At 38.6% G+C, this 15,230-nt stretch overlaps 1 protein-coding gene across 2 annotated transcripts in view; it reads left to right on the top strand.

Moving 5' to 3' along the window:
- The first annotated feature begins 601 nt into the window (after positions 1–601).
- The window catches only part of LOC132956228 (copine-8), an 83,669-nt gene continuing 69,040 nt past the window's right edge, over positions 602–15,230 (top strand). Inside the window, exon 1 of one of the 2 annotated variants that reach the window (XM_061029545.1) lies at positions 602–830. In XM_061029545.1, the coding sequence (XP_060885528.1) occupies positions 733–830 (98 nt within the window). In that variant the 5' untranslated portion in view covers positions 602–732. The remainder of the gene's footprint in view (positions 831–15,230) is intronic. The other variant, XM_061029544.1, reaches the window with a different exon arrangement.

The following is a 15,230-nucleotide window of genomic DNA, read 5'->3' as shown; positions in this document are numbered from 1 at the left end:
TGGTCAGGCAGATTTGTAGATTGTCGGTTGGACCTTTAAATAGTTTACTTGATCGTTAATCACAATAAGCACAGCTTTCAAACACAAACACAACCAGCTTTATCCTCAGTTTTCCAAATTAAGGTCCTGCATGGGTTCTATATAGGGCCTGTAGACATCTGTGGCAAAAGGCACATTTTATCCCCGGCTCCCTGGTTTCAGAAGGAGCCTATAGAGCTGTTTTATGTTTGAAATGTCCAACAGCCCACACTGATGTGAACGGAATCAAACTGAAGTTATGTGAATAGCATCATTGAAAGCATGGAAATGTGTAGCGTCCTGTACAAACACATGTAAGAAAGACTATTCATGAAAGAGTTGTTTGTGTTGATTTGAGCATCACTTTCACTTTCCTGCAAAGTCAATCTGAAACGAGCTGAACAGAAGTCAAGTGGACTCATTTGAGCGACAGATGTGGTGGGGAAGGAGATGGTTTAGGGGCGGAAAGAAAGAGGGGAAGCCAGAGGAAAATAGAGCTATTCACATAGAGAGAGGAGGAGAAAGAGATAAGTGACATCACATCTCACAGCCCCTCTCTCTCTGTCTCTCTCTGTCTCTCTCTGGAACCTTTGCTCCACTTCTCACCGCGGAGGCGTACACTCTCTCACTCTTCTCTCACGTCGCTCATAAAAAAAGAGGCTGGACCTCTCAGGAAAGCGGGGAAAGGAAAAGGACTTTTTTCTTTTTGACAATATGAACAACAGTTCTCTTAACATGGCGGCGATAGGGGACTTCGACCCGCTCAACGCGTCTATTCCTGCCACCAAAGTTGAAATCACGGTGTCCTGCAGGTAGGGGAATTCGTCTCTTCAATGTTCAGGCAATCTACCAGGAGAAAAAAAAACCCGGAATAGTGTAGTTCAACTCTGGTGAAGTGTCTGCTTTGTTTCAGTTTAGCATGTTGTGTGCGGTCTACACCGAGAAGAGAAGGTGAAAACGACACTTCTCTTTTGTTTTACCTTCAGTGCTTATGGTGCTAGCCAAACTATGAAAGCTTGTTGTCAGTTTGCGACATCTTTTCGTGCTATGATAAATTCCATCTTTATAAAGAGACTGAACACCTGAAAATAAAGAGTAGGTTAGACTATAATTTAGCCTACTTAAACTCCAACGTCAAAACTCAGCGACTCAACTTCTAGCTGCACAGACTCCGGGTTAATGTTTTTGTATTTTGTAAAATGACAGGGTTTGGAAAGCTCTCTTCTAGTCTTCTGACTGGTCTACTCTAAACTCTTTTACCCTGCTCATGTGGGAGTGTAATGATTTTAAACTCTGCCTACAATCTGCAAATATCTATCAATAAAGAAACTAATAGCCTACATCTTTTTTTTTACTTATAAAGATCATGCCTAGTTTGCCTGGAAGGTGTACTGAGAAGTTGAAACAAATTAATTACATTTTTCAAACTGTAGGGAAACTGTCATCTGTCCGTCTTGTTGTTTTGTCGCAATAAATATGCAGAGATAGTAAACAAATACAGTAGACTAGTGTGTTATGTGACATGATGGGAACAGACAGGATGAAGGGGACAGAGGAGGTGTGTTTGGGGGTGGGGGGTTCCCTCTGCATATGGCGCAGGGGGAAACATTCAAAGAATGTGGATTTTTTTATGCCAGACTAACAAAACGCGATGTGGATACAGGCTGTGTGCTTCACCGGTTAAACATGTTTTAAGAGGACACTGTATGTGTCACCACATCAAGTGTAAAATACGTCACATGTTTAGTGTTATGATTTTGATGTATTTTGTTAAGAAGAGGCTGCTCTGCATATATTTACACTAACTCTGTGTTTAGGATGGAGACACACAATTTAGGCTACAAAAAAGATGTTTAAAAAAAGATCTGATGCATATTACAGCGTCCGCCTCCTGACACAGTACAGTCATTGTCAAATAGATCTGTAACAGTGATGATGTAATCATCAGTATCATAACGATAAAATGATAAATAGCTCCAAATAAAGACAATATCAAGATACAACTAGTCTGTGATGTTTGATATTTTGCAAGACAATAATATAATGATACTTCACAATATCTTAACTGAACAAAATGCCTCTTTAAATGCAAAGTGCATGTATTTATTCAGTGCAAAATCAGCTTTCCCCTCATACCACACTTCATCCTTAAACTTACTTTCACCGGTGCACAACACTGTCTTCTTCCTCTTTTATTTAACATGTACAGACATGGAGAAGTGTCATGAGGAGTTATTAAGTGGTGATGCTGTTTTAGATGTAACCTCAATGTTGAGGGCTGAAGCTCAAGGCTGAAGGCAGCGAGAATGATTCCACTTGAAGGTTTTTATTAGAACAGGTTTTTTCTTTAATTTGTTAAGTGGTTTTTCCTGTTTCGGAGACAAAAATATGACAATTATTGATTTGCCTCATTAACAAAATAATGTTCAATAATTCTAAACAGGCGCAGTAAACAGAGGATGTATCAATTAAACAATAAATCAAGTCTGCCCTTGCATCATTAACAAACTTCATCACTAAACTCCTTTACTAAAACAATAACTTACATGTGGACGCACTAGGCAAAGAAAGGTGGAACAGGTCTTATCCTTTGGAGAGCAAACTAACAATGAACTCTCCTTCCCTTTATGGGAGACCTGATTTGGGGATCTCATTCACCTGTGGCTGATTGCTGCAGCACAGGTGTTTCTTGTTGCTCCTAATTGAGCTCAGGGAATCAAGGCAGACGTGACATCTCAACAGATGCAGTGGATCAAATTGGCAGGGAAATCTGTTTTGAGTGCCATTTAAATAAAAGATGAAAATATCCACGATTCGATATAGTGTATGACATCAGTGAGGACAAGGATATATTACTGTATCAAAATTTTGTCCCATCCTTATCCATTATAATGACCATATTCAAGATCTTTTAAAGTATGCCTCGATGCTGACACTCAGCACTCCAGTGTTTTTAAATGTCATTCTGAATAAGTCTTTGCATGTTTATATTTTTTCCTGGTCTAATGTTGTAAGTTGCCCCCTGCCCATACATGAATTGTTGGGGCTTTGTTTTCAATTAATTGTTTGCTCTTTTACATTTCTGTTGCTGGGTTTATGATCAGATTTGTAAAGTTATACTTTATACTTTGGCAACGTGTTTTCATCCAACTTAACACAATCTTGTGAAATCCTGTTTCACAATTAAGTGTGATAAAAGTGTGATAAATAAAAGACTGCTCGAAATACAATGAATAGAAAAAGAAACACTTTTGGAGAACCCAATGACTCTTAATGCTTTGGCAGATACTGACACATCAGGTGGGCTAATAAGAGATAATGTGCTGCCTGTACGTGGCAAAGTGGTAGGGCAATAACATCATTTGGCTAGTAAACAGCTTTGGTTGTACAAGGAAGACATTTTAACTTTAAAGTCTTTATATGCGATTTTATACACTTAAATATAATAGAAATCAAGTATATCCTCTGAAAATAACTCTGTGAGTCATGACTGTCTACAATGAGTGTAACACCCGAGTCCCACTGTCTGTGATGTTTTCAGAGTTTTCAGAGTCCTATCTTCAGTTTGTTTACATCGCCGGGACGGCCGGCTGACTCCTCCCCTCACGTATAAAAGTTGTTTAATTGAGGGACTAGAGAAAAGAAGAATAACATACTGTACTCACTGCTTAACTGTGTTTCTAGATCACGCTCATTTCAGGTCAATTTACATGCAGTGTGAAGATACGAGCATAATAAAGATCGCTAGCATTAACATGCTAACACAACAATGCAGCGCGAGTTGCTTTGGTTTCTGTTTCTGTAATGTGGTGATCTCTAGTTACGATCAAGTTTTGGCCCGTTTAGAAAGTTATGAAAACAAATACTATTCAACTGTAACTGCAAACAAAATCAATTATCAGACTGAATTTCATAATATAACTGATTATATAAATCTCTGATTTTTGTACCTTTGTTTTGGAGGGGAGCAAGAGGTAGGAACAGTGCTGTTCCATACTCAAAGGAAGAATGTTTGACTTTTTGATCCAGTAGATGTCGCCCCATCTCCGACACACTGAATCCTCCGCTCTCCTTCTAAAATCGGAATGCATCATAATTAAGCACTAAGTGCAAGCGGTGGACAAAATTGTCCTTGTCTCAAGCTGCTTTGTTGTGAGCAGGCTAATGGTAGTGCTCTTTAGTTAGCTCGTAGCTTACATTGTCATGTTCCAGCAGGGTATGTGAACATTTCAATCAGGAGAGACTTAATTAAGAGTTTACAATTATTTAATTAACAGTTTAGGAACAGACCATTAGACACCGTTATAATGACTTCATGCACTCAGGATGAAGTGAGGTCGACAGCAGGATATGATACCCCCATAGAGTCTCTAGACAATGGTGGTGGTGGTGGTGATAGAAGAATGCTGGATGTGACCAATTGGCAATCTCAGGTCTTGAAAAATTAGGCCAATGCAGAAGTGCAAAATCCTGTAGTTTGTTGAGTGTGAGCTTGAGGCTCCAGGAACACCAGAAGTCACAAACACACAGCAGGCAAAAAAAGCTGTTTTTACAGCAACAAAAAACTAATTGGTCTGATAATTATTGTCATCACAGGCACACACTGTACGGGGGGGATTTTTTAAAAAGGGCTCCGTTTTGATTTTGATGGTGGAAGTGGTAGAGAGGGAGTGGCTAACTTAAATGAATGTGTTAGTGAATATCACCAGTCTTCTTCCTGCTTGAACTTACGCTGAGCTCCATGTAAGGCAGCCTTTTAATGCCTCAGTCACCCAGTTCCTCAGCACCCAAAGGGGGAGGATTAGTAGTTGTTCTTCAACAGAGAGCAGGAATACCATGGTTACCCTGTGTGCATGCTTACATGTATGATCTCATACCAAAGGAGTATGGTTCTGACTCATGAGTGGATGTTTATAATACTATCTTCATTACTATTTTGGATTATAATCTTGTTGCAGCACAGGTACAAATGATCCATTATGATAAAACAGGTTTCCATCTTAATGGGTCATCTAGTTGAGCTATGTTTTTCCTGAACATTTTGAGTGCATTCTGGTTTTAAATTGTTATCACCACCCAAAACCGAATGGCCAACGAGTTCGATAATCAGCCCTCGTCTTCAGTTTAATTTTATGTTCATAATTATTAAGCCTTAAGACACTGAATGGTTTATTAAGTTCGAGATTGGTTCAATGTTGGGAAGTGAAAGGAAAGCAGGTAAAGAAAAAAAATGGGCTTTAAGCAGATACTCTCCTTTAAAGTAGCTCTCCTCTTGAAACTGTAGTCAGCGCTTTTATAGCCCTTGCAGAAATATTGATAGATCCTCTTGGCCTGCATCTCCAGCTAATTCAGATAATGTTCTGATATGCAATGGGGCTATGAAGGTAGAGCTTGGGTCAGACTCAGTCGTAAGCTGTAGACATTTTGCTGATCAGTTGAAGAGTTTTGGGTATCAGCCAGGATCAATACGCTAAAAGCTCTATGAATAATGGGATGTTCAAACAGGCAACAGCTGGATATGACCATGCACACAAACTATTCCTCACCCACACTCTCACAGAAATATAAGAATATACACAGTAATGCACCTACATATTGGAGCCACATGGCTCTGCGGTCAATGGCCGGTCAAAATGTTTTGTTTATTGTTTTGCATATTAACACACAGGCTACACAAAAGCAGTGTTCTCATGTTTCAAATGAGTGAAATGTGTCAAACATTTTTTGGTTTTGTAAAACATATTTTAATGTACCTATGCAAAAGAAAACCCCAGTACATTCAGTGCTGACATGATAGTATTGACTTACAGTAAGACTATGGATGATGTTGACCAATACATTTCACAACACAGAGATCATGTTTCTTCCTCTCTTTTTGATGATCTATGGATTATTATTGGTTCATATTCATATTTCATATTTATTGGTTCCCTGAGGAAGGGAGATGGAATCGTCGGTGGGTGACAGTGGGCTCGCATATCTCATAGAATACGGTCCATTTGTGCTTTAAAGGCAACTTAGAGACAAGACAGGAACTTTCAGAGAAAACGTCTGCTTTTTCTGTGTTTATTAGAATATGTTCAGTTGCAAACTAAACAGATGGATGGCTGTCGTTCCTGTGTCTTTGTTTTAGGGAGGCAATACAGTAAGCCCAAAGTTCAATACGTACCTCGTTTTTTGGTCTCGTTTTTTTTTCGGTTCAGTAGGCTGGGCCGTTTTTTTGTTTTTTTTTACATTTTTAGGAGCTTTAGGCAAAATTTTACAGGAACTGTTAAAGGGTTAAAAATCAGTTTTTTTATTGTGTGTGTGTGTATCTTGGTGTGTGTGTTCCCTCAACAGTCTGACATACAGACAGGAGAGAAGCAGGGGAAAAACTCTGCACCAAAAGAAAAACTCACTATATATTTTTTTTAAAAACACTTAGATTGGAGGGAAAAATCTAGATTTTTGTATAAATCACTCCCACATTGGACAAATTCCACGATATTCGGCGTTTTACAGTTGATTCTCATTGACAAATTCCATGATTCCATCCGTGTTTTCCGCATAGCAGAAATCATAGGGCCCTGAAAAATAACATATGCTCTTAAATCTCAAGTATTTTTGAGTCATTACCCTAATGACTCGAAAGGTGTATCTCCTCATTTGCAAGGGGGACACAAGAGTACAACACAGCAATACAAAGGACAATACATAACAACACACTCGCGTAATAGAAGCATAAAAAACGACACAACTACAGAAAAACAAAGGACAACTTAAAAAACAGGATAAAACAACATCAATTAGCAGTGAGTAAGGTTTATTACCTGCTCTTTTGTAACATAAAATAATGGGTTTTTACCTGCTCTTTTGTAACATAAAATAATGGGTTTTTACCTGCTCTTTTGTAACATAAAATAATGGGTTTTTACCTGCTCTTTTGTAACATATAAGAATGGGGTTTTACCTGCTCTTTTGTAACATATAAGAATGGGTTTTTACCTGCTCTTTTGTAACATAAAATAATGGGTTTTTACCTGCTCTTTTGTAACATAAAATAATGGGTTTTTACCTGCTCTTTTGTAACATAAAATAATGGGTTTTTACCTGCTCTTTTGTAACATATAAGAATGGGGTTTTACCTGCTCTTTTTTAACACAACAATGAGTAAGGTCTTTTAACTGCTCTTTTGTAATATTATATAACAAATAATAAATAGTCTTTTCCCTGCTTTTATAAAGAATCTTGAGATAACATTTATTATGAAATGGCACTAAACAAATAAAGATTGATTGGTTGATTGATTGAATAAAGAAAGAATTACAAGACAGAAAAAAGAAAAAGGATAAGTCTATACGTAGAGGAAATAAACAGTGCTGACATTAAACATATGCAATCTGTTTTAAGATGAGAAAGAAAACGTTTTTAAATAGGCAAAATGTTGACAAAGACACTCTTTATTTTCAATATAAAAAGAGTCCTATCAGAGCTTCTGAGTTAATAATTTGTTGTGTAAGGGACAAAAAAATACTTTAGACTGTAAGGTTAACTAAAGTTAATACATTTAAAAAACTATTGATACCACCAAAATTGAAGTTTTGGGACGGAGCCGACAGACTTTTTGTGTATGGAAGTGGGAAAAAAAGAACAAGGTATAATTCTGCAGAGTCTATTATAACATTAAGGGGATGAAACTCAGTTTGAGATGCATTTTGGTAAACAATGTCAGTATAGCCTATTATTGTGTGTTGTGACACAAGTTTCTTTTTAACATTTAATTTGAAACTGGAAGAATATAGAGCACCAGCACTAAAATGAACTTTTGTGATCAATGTGTGTTTTAAAGGTAAGCACAGAGTTGATCTACACACAGATATTTAACATGTTCTACCTTTTTGACCATTCCCACCATCAGTACAAGATCAAACCAAAGGTTCTGTCTCACACAAAGAAACATTGAGTCATTTTGTTTCATTTTTTATTTATACAGTTTGAAGATGTGAATCAATACAGTCAATGAGGTAAAGTCCAGAGGGGGTACTGGATACAATCAAGATCATGTGACCCTCAGGAAGACTCATGTTTTCATTGGAAGGCTCCCGTTAGTACTCGCTTTATGTCTTAGAAAAATAACTTACACCCAATCCTACGTGGTCTCAATCACTAGAACACAAGACATTCAGTGCACATTAATGAACATAAACATGTGGGAAAATAAATAATCTGAATAATTTAAATATGCCAGATTGTAGCCATGGGCTAATTCCCATCTGAAGTCCCTTGGCAGGTTGGTGGTATTTACATATAACCACAATGACAAGCAGAGAGACACATAAAAGCATAACACCCTTCCCTGTCTTTCTCAGCCCCCCCCCCCCCCCCCCCCCCCAACCACACACACACACACACACACACACACACACACACACACACACACACACACACACACATAAACTCTCTCATTCTCTCTCGCTCTCTCTCTCTCTCTCTCTCACTCTCTCTCTCGCTCTCTCTCATGCATCCCAGTGCTGTCAGCAAGAATTGTAACTGTTGACAGTAATAACCTGTAACTTATTTTTCTTCCAACCATCTCCTAAATATGGAACATTTTAAAAAAGGCTTCCCTTTCCCTCCATCAGTGCTGCAGGGAAATATTCAATATGGTGTTGATTTTACAATTGGCCGCTATATAGGACATTTAGTATGATCTTCATGCTCAAGAGAATGTCTAGAGAATGTATTATTTTTGAATCACAGTAGGTTTCTGTCACAACTTAACCTATTTCCATGTTCAGGTCAAGGTCTTTAAAAGTCTTCAGTGTCATATATCTTATAGTTTATTTCAGTAAAGATATGGAGTAAGGCCAAATTTTAAAGGGGTCATATGTATGCATGCCTCAAGGCTGGGGGCCAAAGACTGCTGTGATCCTAATGGATTCACTCATCAACCATCATCAATCAATCTTTATTTGTACAGCACCAATTTATAACAAATGTTATCTCAAGACACTTTACAAACAGCAGATAAAGGACCTTACTCTTTGTAATATTATATTAAAAGAGCACCCATTGTTATATTATCTAGAAAGACTTCAAATTAATTAACCATGAGCACTCAAAAAAAGTGTCATGATACTCTATTGTGCTCTGAATACGAGTCCCCTCTCCGGTGATTCATAATCTATGACTTGGGCACAAGAAGAGTTGTGTTTCCTAGACTTTGTATTGTTCTAGTGATTGAGACACTGCAAGCCACATTGGATTTGGTGAAAGGTATTGTGAGACTAATGGGAGCCTTCCACTTAAGACATGAAATTTCCTGAGGGTCACATGTACCCCCTCTGGACTTTACCTCATTGACAGTATTGATTCTGTATGGATCTTAAAACGTCAAACAGCTATTTCTCTTGTCAAGCAATCACAGAAAATCTTTTCACCCCACTAGTGTAAGGTGTGAAACACTTGGCCTTACAACCCCGTCCTTTAACATCACCAGTCATGCCCGACCTGCTATCTATTTTCAGGTCGCTCACTCCCACTTTGTCTACAGGGAGTGATTGCGTTGACCTTTTGTGGCCCCATAGAGCTCACATAATGGCTGTCTTATTGAAGACCCCACTGACAACCATCACTTTGAAGGAAAGAAGGTCGCCCCGCTGCGCTGGTTCAATGCCTGCAAAAAAGCACAAAAAGATGTGCAAGAAATGACAACGTCTGCTAACTTTTTCCTGTATGTTTACACGGGGTTGTGAACAGCAGGGAGTGCAAATAATCACTCACCTGACTGAGCTGCCATAAATTGATGCCATTGTTTCGATCCCATTACTGACTCTGTCTGTGTAAGGCACAGTGTGTTTCTGGTTTCTGACAGATTGGGTTTATCTGTATCTGTGTTTGAGGCCAAAGTCATCTTCTGTAATCAGATTTGGACTTTGTCTCATCAGGTCAGTAAAGATTTATGCACTTGGAGTGAATTACTGTTGACCTCCTTCCTTTTGTTATTCTGTCTGCTGTTATTTTTTTTTACTTAAGTCACCAGGAAGTATGTGCACTATATCGTAATGTGTGTGTGTCTGTGTGTGCTTAATTAACAATGTAGACACTTAATTCCACACACAAAAACCTCATGTTGACTCAATGCCTCCCCTCGATACATCAGGCAGTATAGAAGCAAAGAAAATATGAATTGATAAAGATCTGATGGAAAGCAAGTCATTGGCAAAGGTCAAGGGCTTCACACATATACAAATACACACACCAGTCATGTACCACTCTACTACTACATGTAATAAAAAAATGATTGGCAGGGTAATCTGTGTCCACATTGACCTTAATGTCAAGGTTACACAGCTGTGGTGTTTTTTTTTAAAAATGCAGGCAATAAAACATGGACTCAAGGACACAAATACACTCATACCCCCCTTTCACAACGGAAACCTAAAAGGCAAACCCATGCTGAGTCAAATGGCTCCTACAGACTGCCATGTAACGCACAGCTGCGGGATGACGGGGAGAAATCTTTCAACCCCTGATCCACCATTAGATGTAGTGATGAAGTGGCATGAGCGATAGGTGTTGTCCAGAGTTTGGCGCGTAGCTGACATGATTGACAGGTGGGCGCAGTGTAACGGTTTATCAAGAGGTATAAAACCTGCCTCAACTCCAGGATGAAGAAGGATGAAAGTCTACAAACATACAGGCAGCTTTATGTATTATTGATCGGTCTGGGTCGATAATGCTGCTGTTTGAGAAGTGAAGGGCAAGAAATTCCTCATCATTCAAGCATCAGTGAGTGCTAATTAGCTAACATTAGCTAGTTAGCATTAGCTAGTTAGCGTTAGCTAGCGATAGAATCAGGATAGTATCAGCTGTCTATCTTAGTGTTCTGGGGCAGCAATTTGACTTAACGGCAGGAATATTTAGATTTAGTCAACACTATAATTGATTTCAGGATGAGGAGAAGTCCGATGTTTCCCCTCACAGGGGCTGTGGAGGGTCTAACTGATTTAATCCACAAACGTCCTCCTTTCTGTTTTTTTTCTCGGATTAAATTCTGTAGAAGCAAAACTCGGGCTCGTCTCCTCGTCGGTTAGTGTATCACATTAAACAACAACTGTATTTAATTTGAAAAATGTAAAAATAAAACAGATAAAAACACGTAGGGGGCAACAGTAACTTCTCAGTAGTGTACAGTGGTAGAGAGTCTCTCTTGACCTCCAGGTGGGCGGTTCCATTAGAGTGTGATGTCACGTGAAAGCTACGAATTGAGATCAACTGGAAAACATTCATTGAAAGCTCAGCTAAATAAGCTTTCTGAAGCATTCTGAAGCAAGTCCTTATGTATTCATCGATGACTACATACATGGTCATCTGAAAGACTCAAGAGAGCAATTCAGCTTTTGGACTCTATAAGTACAGACACCTACATATGTGTGCATGCATACATAAAAAAAACATTTTAATGCTCTGACATGTAATTTTCCCTAATTTAGATGCATCAAATTGGAAACAAAGTACTAAAACAAATAAAAAACAACTCCGAAAATTCTGCAAGAGCAATTAGATTTTCTTACATTTTGGGTGTGATAAGCTGCTAGAAATGGACTCATACAAAATCAGGATTTTTTTTTTTCTCTGCTGCAATGTCAAAAACCTAGCTCTGAAATTGTGAGTGCGATGCAGATTTAAACTTTTTGACTAGAAGGATTACTTGAAATAGAGTGATTCACCTTCACAGCCCTCTTTACAGCCAAGAGAGACACAGACAGAGGGGAGGGAGAGAGAGACTCTGGCTGGTCTAATGAAGTCATCTCCATCCCCGTCACATAGCACAGAGGCTGTTTGAATTCCTCTAGGGATGCTGCCTCCCTCTCTGCCTTTCTCTCTCTCATGTAAAAGCCCCCGGTCTCTGCCTGCACACCCCAAGCATGTGTCTCTTTTTCTCTCACAAGCACAAATACACACTTGATGTTCCTCTGATAACATTGTGCAAGGCCACCACTCATTTAATACTGTATGAGGGGGTCAGGAGAAAAAAAAAACACCTCAATCTTCTCTCTCCCTTTTCCTCTTGGCTTGTTGGTCGCGCTGACTTTTCTCATCAAAACAGCACAAACATGTACACATGCTTTAAACCCACATTCTGTAGCACAAGCATTTGTACAGACACAAGTGTGCAGACACAATCATAAACCAGCCACAAACTTATGCACTGCTGAAAAACACACTTACACACAATTTGGTCTCTTGACCGTCTGAGCATAGCAAATATTGTGCATGCAAACATGGTAGAGTAAAAACAAAAGGCTGAGTGTGTGTATGTGTATATTAAGATTATTATATTTACAAGGCAAAGTATATTGTTTGTGTGCTGTTTTTGTCCGTATTGGGCAATTAAAAGCATCCAAAGGAGTGTTAAAGAATGACTTAAATCCAGTGACAGTGGTGACAAAGGCTGTTCAGGTAAAATGCCACATGCACAGATGTGTTCCTGTTTCATGTCCTTGATTGATTTGTATTTTGTTGCACATGTCTATGTGTTAATGGAAGGTGGCATGGCATATTTCTTGGTGTGTGTGTGTGTGTGTGTGTGTGTGTGTGTGTGTGTGTGTGTGTGTGTGTGTGTGTGTGTGTGTGTGTGTGTGTGTGTGTGTGTGTGTGTGTGCGCGCGTGTGCATGCGTGCGTGTGTATGTGAGATGTTCTCTTGGCTCTCTCAGCCATTGTCAAGAAGAATTAGGGCAGCTCTCTTAGAGAAGCAGAAAGAGAATACACAAAATACAGGCTGCTGATCTTGTGTGTGTGTGTGTGTGTGTGTGTGTGTGTGTGTGTGTGAATGAATGAATGTGTGTGTGTGTGAGGGTATAAAGGTGAGGGGAAGAGTTTGTGTAAGCATGTGCTTTTCTTCGAGATGTAATGAAAGGTCATGATGAGCATATGGGATAGAGAAGTAAATATGCATAAGGAAAGAATTGCTTGAGAATGAAAAAAGAAGAGATGCAGGTAACTTGTGCTCAGCGACCTGTTTTGAGAACGTCTGAGCATGCCCAGTTGTCTTTTCTCACTCCACATGTTACCAAGAATATTCCTGGTCTGTTGCTAAGCATGGGTACACACACACACACGTACACACTTATACAGCCAAGAATCCTGCAGTGCTGGATGTGATATCAATAAATGGCTCATTATAATATAGTAATAATGATGAATTTTATTTATAACACACTTTACATCTGAAGCAAATCTCAAAGTGCTAAGAGAATTGGACCTTTATTAAAAGTAACACCAATGCAATATAGTTCTTTAATTAAAAATTGTTTAGCATCATTGTGGAGGAAACTGTGTTAAATGTGACATGATTTCTCAGAACTTAAAATATATCATCAGATATGGCTGGGGTAAGGATTTTATGTCAACACACATCAAGGGAAAAAGACCAAACATTATGTCATTTTCTTGTTCTTAACACTAGTCTGCATGAGGTGTTTTGATTTTTAATAAAGTTCATAAAGGGACTCACCCAAAAACAAAACCATGCACTTTATCCTCAGTACTGGTTTGAAGAGAGTGAATAAAAATCCAGTTTAGAAAGCAGCACAGCATCAACACATCTTATTCTCACCCACTCTTATCAAAAACTTCTCACCAACCAGGTCTCATCTTATTTATGTGTTTGTAGATAAAAAGATGTAATTATAAATATTGTTCCTTTTTTAATACACTAAAATTCAAATTGAGTGTCAGTCTGAAATTTTTTTTTTTGGGGGGGGGGTTGGTTTAGGTGGCCACATTGTTATATGCTTCCATGTTTTGTTTAGTGTTGTGTCCTGTATGCAGTTGTTGAAATAAAGTTCACCCAATGGTCATATTGCCACAGCCCCAGACCACTAACTGTATGTCAGAGATATTATTTTGAAATGTGTTCGATTTGGATGCAATGTTTTACTTCAATGAGACAACAGTTTCAGAGCATTGTAATTAACTAACAATACATTCATTTCCACTTTAAAATGTCAGGAATTTCCAGATTGGAAAGAATCCCTTTTCTTACTCATCTCTAATTTCATATTAGTGGTCTCAAGTGTTATCTTAAGCACTGTCAGCTTGTCTGTGTGTGGTTTGTTTATTAAGTAGAAGCAACCAAGGTTTATAAGATCTGGAGGTTTGCATCTACATGTTTGAAGGAGATATCTTGCTTGGGCAGACTGTATTAAGGTTTTTTGTTTTTGTCTGCATGTGTGTATGTGTGCGTTTAATATGGTGGACCACAGGGCAGTTGAACTGGAAAACCATTAGACCCTGAACATGTTGTTCTGCATTTATCTACATGTGTGTTACTGTATCTAGTTCAGTGAGATGGTGTAATCCCTGCAGAGCCTATTCAGGTCATGGTCAAACTAAGAGAGAGGCAGATAGATGGAGTGAGAGAGAGAAAGAAAGTAAGGGAAATAAGAAGTCAAACAGAAGAGGAAATAATGCTGTAGGCTCTCTCCCTCTGAGCTGAGGATACAGGACACAGGTTTGTAATTGACTTGTAGACTTGACTATAAGCTGATTGGCTGTTTAAATAGGTAGGTGCTTGTTTTACAATTAAACCAGCTACAGTTTATACCAAGCAGAAGCAATATTGTTCCCCTGCTGGCCTGCACACACATTGCTCAAGATCCGGCACTGTTCCAATTGCCTAGTGGGAGGGCCTTTTGGATATGGATATTATTTTATTGTGTGTGTGCTATGTGTCATCATTATCAGTTTGCTTAGAAGCTGTAAAACATGCCTATCAGCAGGTAAAGGGAAACAAATTTTTTTTTATATGAGGTTGGGGTTTTCCAACATTTAGAGGTGGAAGTTTCATCTATGAATCTGTTGAAAGATCCCCTCAAATGTTGGCATATGAGCAGAAATACCAGACTGAGATAAACATTATGAGTCATAAAAAATACCAGCCGGTAACATGTAGGTCACATAATGGAGCAGAGCAGTAGAGACACTTCTTATAAATCCAGTCATATCACCAGCAAAGGGGAAGTTTTAAAATAGTCACATAGGAACTGGTTCAATTGTTATGTTAAAGTTCCTTTCGGGGGCTCGTCTCTATTGGAATATGTCAGAGTTAAAGCAAGCTAAATGATCGTTAGAAATATGATAGAATTGACAATCAGTTTAAGATTGTAAATAATTATAACAATGCATGAGGCCTCAAAAATAAACATATAGATGAGAGCAACCATCC

Source organism: Labrus mixtus, chromosome 22 (assembly GCF_963584025.1).
Source record: "Labrus mixtus chromosome 22, fLabMix1.1, whole genome shotgun sequence".
NCBI classification, from domain to species: Eukaryota; Metazoa; Chordata; class Actinopteri; order Labriformes; family Labridae; genus Labrus; species Labrus mixtus.
Note: the sequence above shows the minus strand (reverse complement) of the source record. Positions and strands in the feature narration are given on the sequence as shown.